Here is a 10,000-nt window from a genome sequence, read left to right on the forward strand (position 1 = left end):
CATCGTCCAGCATCCTACTTCACTGACCTCGACATCGCTCTCGTCTCACATATTATAATGACAGATGCTCGATCAATCCTCACAAACTTGCAGTCGGATGCCATTAACGCTGGTCTTTCAATAAACCGGCCGAATACAAAGACCTTCATCTCTTGCCATTTCTGATACCTGTACTCTCGTATTCGCTCCACCAGCACAGATGGCAACATTCGTAAAGCTATGGACAACTTGGAAGGAACCATAACTGTCGCATGACGTAAAACTACACCTGTTTCGTGCAACGGTAGAATCGGTTCTGCTCTACGGCTCGGTTCTGATTGCTAGTCTCTTGCGGTGGCCACTAGACTGTACGTACACTCGGCTTCTGCGAAAGGCCTTCGTGCCGAACATATATCAAACAAGTCTTTGTATGCATCTTTGCCGTTCGTCAGCCAGACAGAGAAAGACGGCTAAAATTCGCATGCGACGGTCTCCGTCGAACAGGTCAACCTGTTACGGTGCTTTCTATTTTCTTATATCCCCGTGTGAACGTTCAAGCATCCCGGTCAGGATCGTGTAACGTATGGCCATGAACTAATGCAGGACACAAGACTGTGCACTGTCGTCGAGTTTCTCATTATGCACACAGCTTAACGCTGTCGGGCTCCAGTCGACGTTCACGAGTGATGTGGCATAGACAAAGAGATATCGTTAAATCTATAAATATACATGAATGGATAAAAGGCTAGGGGGAAAATGGAACAATAAACGAAGCATATACACCCACTTATCTATAGATAATCTACCCTGCTATTGTATATAATTGTCACGTAGTTTCCTCTAACCGCTGTCCTATTACTACGAATGCATACGTGCAGATACAAACGCACGTCTTAAGATTCGTCAATGCTCACTCGGTGAATGCATACCTATGAGTTTATATACGTATGCATGAGTGCAAGCACATGTGTGTGTGTGTGTGTATGTATATATGTATATGCGTGTCTATGTGCGCACATGTGTGCATATGTATGTATATATGTATGTAAATATGTATGCGTATGTGTGTGTATGTGTGTATTTTCCATTTCACCTGCGGTATTTTTTGCCGAACCGCTATATAACGACACGTAAACACACCAACACCGGTTGTCAAGTGATGGTAGTTGATTTGGTAGACTCTAACGAAGATAGTATTGCAACGGTTGTTCAATATATTTTCAATCGGTCGATTGCCAAAACTGAACCGTGAACGCACCAAAAGCGGATGCCTGAAACAAGTGTAAGTCTATAATGCACAGGTAAATGTATAAAGCCCATTATTTGTCTGTTATACAAACATACATACATACATACATATATAGATAATTATATGTATATGTATATGTATACACACACATATATATACATGTATACGCCGTTATTATCAGAATAAGCTGGAGAGCATTCTACTTCGACAGCAAAAAGCGCAACCTACCAGATAAGGATGAAAAATAATACCAAAGCAGCTTGAAGGCCTATGCATACATACATACACACACACACACATATATATATAATATGTATATCCACACGCACGTGCTTATAATATGTATATACGCAGCTCTACACATTTCCATCCGGCAACAACAGTAGCTACGTAAAGCTTGTCAAATTTTGACTCCGCAGTTTATTGGTATTAAATGTAGTCTGAGCAGTTTCTGGGTGTTTATCAAACAAACCCTGTGGAGACACAATCGGACTCACACGTTCGCACGCATACACACAACAACAGCGCATACATGCATATAATCACATATAGACATATTCATATGTATGTGTACGTGTGTGTATTTTATGTATACACACGTACACATACACATATACAAACACATATATACGTATGTGTGTGTGTGGATATATATATATGTATATATATATATATATATATATATATATATATATATATATATATATATATGTATGTATGTATGTATGTATGTATGTATGTATGTATGTCTTTATGTATATAACTATTTGAATGCATATATCTGCATTTTAGTATGGGTGTGTGTATGTGTGTTTGTCTGTCTGTCTCTGTGTGCGTGTGTGTGTGTGTACGGGCGATTGTCTGCGTTCGCACGTGTGTATGTCTATCTCGTCCAAAATAAATAATCCGATACGCACACACACACACACACACACACACAAACACACACAGAACCCAGCAAAGCACATACATCACGTGCAGTGACAAAGGTAGACATAATTTTATGAGGCGGATGTGCCCGAGTTAGGGCGGGTATAATACGGGTATAAATACATGAATATATATGTATACGTGTGTGCGTGCGTCGCGTGTGTGTGTGTGTGTGCTTGGGGTAGGTGTATAGAGGAAGTGAAACATATAAGGGCAGGTTTATGGTGATGGGGTGATGTGGGTGGAGGATGGGGGTTGTTGCTCACGCGGTCAAATTTATGGCCTCTCGGGTGATTGGGAGTGGGGTTGGACGAGTGTATATGACACGTGTGTAGGGAGAGGTGTAAAAGAATGGGCGTACACGCAGAAGGCACTATACGCGCGCGCGTGTAGGTATGTATGTGTTTGTGTGTGTGTGTGTGTATATGTATATATCTTAATATACATATATATCTTTATATATATATATATATATATATACCACACAGACACACACACAAAAATGTGTGTGTATGTGTATGCATATAAGCCCTCGACAGAAAAAAGCTTTTCCTATGCATGTATGTATAGTTATAAATTTACTGACACACATACTCACACATCCACACCAATATATACATACATACATAGGTACATAGAGATACACACGTATGATATACGCGCAGAGAGAGGAGGAGGAGGCGAGAAAAGAGTGAGAAAGAAAGACCGTATATATATATATATATATATATATATATATACACGATGGGCTTCTTTCAGTTTCCGTCTACCAATTTGGAACCTACCTTCGACTGGTGTTTTCTATTATAGCTTCGGGCCGACCAAAGACTTGTAAGTCGATTTGGTAGGTAGACGGAAACTGAAAGAAGCCCGTCGTATATATATATATATATATATATATATATATATATATATATATATATATATATATATATATATATATATATATATATATATATATATACCAGTTGTGTGTGTGTGTGTAAAGATATATATATGTGTGTGCGTGTGTATGTATGTATGTATGTATGTATGTATGTATGTATGTATATAGTGAATCCAAACAAGAAAACGGAATAAGGCGAGGACGTGGTACAAGTACTGTATGATCAGACGCTCAGGAAAGGAAGGAAAGAGGATTTAACGTTTCGAGCTTGGCTCTTCTTCAGAAATAGAGGAACGTCCAAAGGAAGGGAAGACGGAGGAAGAAAATCACCAACGATACACACGCGGTTACATTTTTAAAATGTGTGTATATGTATGTATGTATGTATGTATGTATGTATGTATATGCGTGTGTATGCATGCATGTGTGTATGTATGTACGTATGTATACATTTGCAGTTATACATTCAAAAAGAAATCCACAATCTTAAAATTTACTGCAAGCCGTGTCGATAAATGTGAAAATAAAAAGGAAACGTTTCACATTTTAAATCTCATTCTACGTGGACGTGGAACAACCAGTGTGGCCCCATCCACCCCCAACTCCGCCATTCCTAAACCATTTCAGAAAACGAAAACATACCCGCTTTTTTTTTTCTTTTTTACTACGAAATTTACCATCATTCTGCTCAATTTTTAATACAAGCTAATTTTTGATTTGCAGTTTAATATCTGCGGCGGCGGCGGCGGCAGTTGTGTTGGCGGTAGTAGTGATGATGATGATGATGATGATGATGATAATGGCGGCAGTGATGGTGGTAGTGGTGATAGTAATAGTGGTGGTAATGATGATGATGATGATGACGACGACGACGACGATGGTGTTGGTAGCGGCGGCGGCGGCAGCGGCGGCGGCGGCAGCGGCGGCGGCGGCAGCGGCGGCGGTAGCGGTGGTTGCAGCGGTGGTGGTGATGCTGGTGTTAATGATAATGATGGGGATGATGATGATGATGATGATGATGACGGTGGCAATGGTGTTGATGACATAACTGAAGTGCCACTGGCTTTAAAGGAGTACCGTTAAATTCACACAGAAGCAAGCAAAACAACCATATTAAGATTTAGACACAATTTCGAAGGAAAAAGCGAAAAAAAAAAAAATAATAAAAAAGAAAAGCGTAAAGAAAAGAGGAAATGTAATGAATCTTATAATTTCCAATATGGATTTACTTTTGCTTTGAAAAATAACTACGAAATGTCTGTCTGCTTAATTTGTAACGATTGTTTGACGGCTGAGAGTATGAAGCTTATAAAAAAATGAAAAAGACACGTTTTGATTCAAGATATTCCTCCTTTAGCAGTGAGCCTATGGAGTTCTTTTTTGGTTGTATTTATTCATTTTGAAAGGCTATTGGAATCTTTCAGTAAACAGAAGCAATCTTTTGAGAAACTTATTCATAGAATCGACACAGTGAAATACTTAAGGACGTCCTTTGATATTGGTTATTTAAATATTTAAATGCAACAGTTAAAAATTAAAAAAAAAAAATCCACCCAGCATCGGCGAAGAATTCGTGTTAACAGCAACGATTAACATGACAGAAATCGTTCGCAGAATTACCAAAAAAATGAGTTTGTGAATTAAGGAAATTTAGTCATTCAAATAATTTTGTTGCTTGTCGTATTTCAGAAATTAATGGTAATCAATATGGCGAGGAACTTTCTGCAAGAAGTGAAATAGGTTTTCTTATCTTTTATTTGGTTCTGGCATAGGATTGTGGTCATGTTGGAGCACCGCTTTGAAAGGTCTAGTAGAACAAATCACCTCTCTCACCGCCACATCGCTACCCACTGAGAGGCGTTTGTGTCTAAAAAAAATCCCTGCAGATCTGAATGCAGTGTCGCAAGATGCAGTAAAAATTATTAAATTCATTAATCCTTTGCCTGTTTGAAGCATTTTCATAAATTTCTCCTAAACGTCCGTGCTTATTTATAGATTGTTCTTATTTCATACGTTCTGAATAATATAAAGCTTTGCTTTCGAGTAAAGATTATTTGCCAACATAACATGGCAGTCCTGATCTAGGACGAATGTTATTGTAATTTAGCCCCAGGAGACATCGTCTCCAGCTGGTTATACGACACGATCTGTGTCGAAAATATAAGGACACAGATCGTGTCGTATAGCCAGCTGGAGACGATGTCTCCTGGGGCTAAATTACAGCAACATTCATCCTAAACCAGGACTACCATGTTATGTTGGCAAATAATCTTTACTCCAAAGTACTGTTGCTGAATATCTCTCGTTGTGAGATTTACATATAGCAGCTTTCCTGTCATTAGTCCTAAATTACTGTGGTGGTTGAAGAACATTGGGAATCGTGTATCCTATATGATACATGGACACCAGAGAAGTGTGTCCTGTGTATAACATGGGATACACCATACAAGCAACATTGGGAATGTGTATCATGTATGTTGCGTGGATGCCAGGGAAATATGTTTTGTGTTTCATATGTGATAAAAAGAACAGATAAAATTAGGAATACGATATCATGGACGGTGCATGAGCACCGAGGTAATATGTCCTGCGTATCATATCTAATATACAAGATAGGCGAAGAATCGTGTACTCAATAGACGCCTCTCTGCAAATCTCTTTCGCGAAATGGAATCTAATTTCAGCAAACTTTTATTGGAAACAGAAGCGTTATGTTTCTCAAATGAATGAGCTTTGAAACAGCCATTAGAATTTAAAATATGATGTCATAATATTCCTCCTGTCGTAACGAAATTCAGATTTGGCTAATTTGTTTCGAAAAGAAGATTGGTTTTGTAAATTATGCTATTTGTTGAATGGTTTTGGAAAACTTAATGAATTTAATGTCTCTAAAAGGAGAGAACACCAATATTTTCCTATCTGAATCTAAAATTCAAGCTTTCACAGAAACAAAAATAAAGCATATCGACATGCTAAATAGAAAATTATGAATCAGAAATGTTCTCCGTTGAACATGATTTTATTTTTGAAAATGCATAGAATTTTGGTTTGATCAAGCAAATAATAATTGATCATTTGGAGAAAGCAATTTCCAGAAATATTTTTTTGCCAGAATTAGGCATTACCAATTGGATTGAATCCAAAACTTCGTTCACGGTTGTTGCAGAGCGCGTAAAACATCTGCCATTAAAAGCTAAGAAGAATATGCAGAACTTTCGAGCGATTCAACTCTCAGGCTTGAATTTTCTATGAAAATCTTAAATATTTTTTGGCAGAGTATTCCTAATGAATTTCCAATGTTGGATATGCAAACACGTGATGTCTCCCTTTCTCTGGTGTTCACAACGAAACGATGCGGCGTCTTAAGGCCATTCGAAGTGGGTTTTATTCCTCTACCTCGATCCCTCCATTTATCATTGATCCTGTCAGTGTCAGCGTTGATGTGCAAGCTACTCGTAGTTATCTTTTGTCTTTTGTTCGATACAGTCATTAGACTGCGGCCGTGCTGGGGCACCGCCTTGAGGAATTTTTAGACCTCAGAACTTAGATTTTTGTTAAACCTGGTAATTATTTTATCGATCACTTTTGCCGAACTGCTAAGTTACTAGGAGGTAAACGCACCAACACCGGTTCTCAAGCAGTGAGGGGCTGCGGACAGAGACAGGCACACACACACACACATGCATATATACATACATACAGACATACAGACATACATGCATGTATACATACGATGGGCTTCTTTCAGTTTCCGTCTACCAAATACACTTAGAAGATTTTGAACTCTGGTTCAAGCTTAGTGAACTGGAGTTATGTGAAATGAAGTGTTTTGCTCAAGAACTCAACTCTTTGCTCGGTTCAGGAATCGAAACCGCAATCTTTCGATCTTGAGTCCAACACCTTAACTACTGAGCCATGCGTCTCCACATGCGTGAATTTGTGTGTATAAGTGAGCATAGGCGATCGTGGTGGTGATGGTGGTGGTGGTGATTGAGATCGTATTAAGAGTGACCACCACCACCACCACCACCACCACCACCACTACTACTACCACCACCACCACCACCACGAACCTTCCGTTTGAACATCCCTGGAGACCAAGCAAATAGCAATAAAATAAGTCTCGTCTGCCACTCGGAAGCTTCCACACTTCTTCGCCCTCCTCCTCCTCCTTCTCTTCCTCTCCATTCACCTTCTTCCCTCCTCCTCCTCCCCTTCAACTCACTCCTGCTTCTCCTCTTCCTCTCCTTGCCTTCACTAATGCAATGGAAGATGACGAGTGTCAAAGTTTATGGCATTATATATATCTCCTCTCAAGAAATAAATAAATACGATGCATACATCATACGTACAGACACACACACACACACATACTCAACCATGAACATATATATATGATTCTGCATAGAAATAAATTGTAGAGACATTTATACATATGGATAGATAGATAGATAGATAGATAGACAGACAGACAGATAGATAGATAGCAAGACACACACACATATACATTATTTATATTAATCTAACACCCCACAGGTCGTTATTCGAACCTCATCAATGATTGTGTGTGTGCATGTGTATGAGTATGTCTGTATGTATATGTATTATGTGCGTGTATATACATACATACATATACATATATATATATATATATATATATATATAAACAAATAATATATGAGTATATGCATATATACGTACATATATGTACATACTTACATCTACCTGTATATATAGATGCATATCTGGGTACAGGACGTTGCAAAAAATGTAGACAAAATGATAAACGGAGTACAGAAAACACACAGGCCACATAGAGAACATTTCCTTCATCAGCTGCCACCATTCTAAAACTAAGCATTTCGAAGATATATATATATATATATATATATATATATACGACGAGCTTCTTTCAGTTTCCGTCTACCAAATCCACTTAGAAGGCCTTGGTTGGCCCGAGGGCCGAGGGTATAGTAGAAGACATCTGCCCATAGTGCCACGCAGTGAGATTGAACCCGGAACCATGTGGTTGGCAAGCAGGCTACTTAACACGCAGCCGAGCCTGCAGTTATAAATACTGTGCCTTGTGATACGTTTGTGAGGAATTTATTCCGTGCCCTGATTTCAAATCCAGTCGAAGCTCATTTTGCTTCTCCTCGTATCTGGGTTAATAAAAAGATCACCATTCGAGGCTGTGGATTGGCGGAATTGTGAGAATGACAAGACGGATGTTCTGTACTATTCGTTCCGGCTTTTGGGGTTCGGAATTCGAAAACCGCTACGGCCTCTTTGAGTGAGACACTTAATTCCTCACACCCAGTTGAACTTTCTCTCACATTGGGTGCCTTTTAGCAGAGTTCATTCCGTAGTAGTTATTAAGGCACGGTTTCTGGTTTGAAGACACCTCCCTCCTTTCCTCTCTCTCCTTTCGCCCCTCCTCCCCTTCACCTATCTCAATAGGTCTATCAACGAACATGGGCAGTGCCGTACTCCCTCACTAAAAGGTATGTTTGTTTGTGTGTGCGCACGTGTGTGGGCGTCACACTAATTAAAATCTCAGGATCTGGGATAAGCAATGCTTTTAATTATAATTTTCATCAATTATGTATCTTAATAAGGCCACGAGCTGGCAGAATCGTTACATCACCAGGCAAGATGCTTAGCGACATTTCGTCCGGCTTTACGCTCCGAGTTCAAATGCTACCGAGGTCGATTTTGCCTTTCCTCCTTTCGGGGGTCGATAACATAATACTAATTAAGCAATAGGGTCAATACAATCGACTTACTCCCTCCCATGAAATTGCTGGCCTTCTGCCAAATTTTGAAACCATTTCTTATATATCTTAATTACGTAACGTAATTATAGAATTAATTACGCTTGTTCCTACTGAAACAGCTGTTGAAAATAATTAAATTATAATCTATCTATCAATTTCTACTTTTCTGCTTTTTATGTCCCCTTTGTGTGTGTGTGTGTGTATATATATATATATATATATATATATATATATATATATATATATATATATATATATATATATATATATATATAATACAAAGAATATATATACATGTATACACACATATATGTACATACTTACATCTACATGTGTATATACATGCATATCAGGGTACAGGACGTTAGAACAATAAACTACAGACAACGGAACGAACACATAGGAAAACGGAAAGCCCCTTGGAATATCCCTTCATCAGCTGTCTCTATTCTATCTAGACGTTTCGAAGACCATATATATATATATATACACACACACGTCTTATTTTAGTAATTACCGCTATAATTTTTGCAACCCGTGTTCATTTTTACGCTACAGCTGGTGCTGCTACTGCTGCTACTGCTGCTGCTGCTTTTAACGCTCTTATTGTTTTTGTTTTTGTGGTTGTTGCTTCGGTTTTATTTTTAGTTCCTGTTTTTTCCGCTGTTATTTTTCCTGCAGTCGTTGTTGAAGTTGTTATTGTCGTTCATACTGCGATTGCTGCTGCTGTTGCTGCTGTTGTCGTTGTTGTTGTTCTCTTTGTTGTTTTAGCTATTGTTATTTTTGCTGTTGTTGTTACTCCTGTTGCTGTTCCCGTTTTTTTTTTATCTGGGTAGGAAAGGAAGGGTTCTGTTGTTATTGTCGTTACTTCTTCTTCTTCTTCTGCTGCTGCTGCTGTTGTTGTTGTTGTTCCTGTTTGTTTTTTTAGTTCCTGTTCTTATTGCTCCTTCTGTTGTTGTTGTTGTTGTTGTCATTGTCGTCGTCCTTATGTTATTATTGTCAACGCTGTTAATGCATGAAATCACTTCTTTCTCATATTGTCAGTTGTAGGTGTGGACAGGAAAAACGTGTGTGCAATAAACATGTACGCTTTTGTCCTCACATCAAACACACCAACACTTCTCCCCACCACACACTGACTCTCACATACACACACACACACACATTCACACACACTCA

The 10,000-nt window shown here is 38.6% G+C and overlaps 1 protein-coding gene and 1 long non-coding RNA gene across 3 annotated transcripts in view; both read left to right on the forward strand.

Moving 5' to 3' along the window:
* The window catches only part of LOC128250471 (uncharacterized), a 46,287-nt gene extending 41,303 nt beyond the window's left edge, over positions 1-4,984 (forward strand). Inside the window, exon 3 of the long non-coding RNA XR_008266495.2 lies at positions 3,768-4,984. This is a non-coding gene — a long non-coding RNA (uncharacterized LOC128250471). The remainder of the gene's footprint in view (positions 1-3,767) is intronic.
* Positions 4,985-5,747: 763 nt separating this feature from the next.
* LOC149131564 (uncharacterized) overlaps positions 5,748-10,000 on the forward strand; it is a 40,378-nt gene continuing 36,125 nt past the window's right edge. The window contains exon 1 of one of the 2 annotated variants that reach the window (XM_089339154.1): positions 5,748-6,421. In XM_089339154.1, the coding sequence (XP_089195280.1) occupies positions 6,293-6,421 (129 nt within the window). In that variant the 5' untranslated portion in view covers positions 5,748-6,292. The remainder of the gene's footprint in view (positions 6,422-10,000) is intronic. The other variant, XM_089339153.1, reaches the window with a different exon arrangement.

Source organism: Octopus bimaculoides, chromosome 21 (genome assembly GCF_046866305.1).
Source record: "Octopus bimaculoides isolate indiv1 chromosome 21, ASM4686630v1, whole genome shotgun sequence".
NCBI classification, from domain to species: Eukaryota; Metazoa; Mollusca; class Cephalopoda; order Octopoda; family Octopodidae; genus Octopus; species Octopus bimaculoides.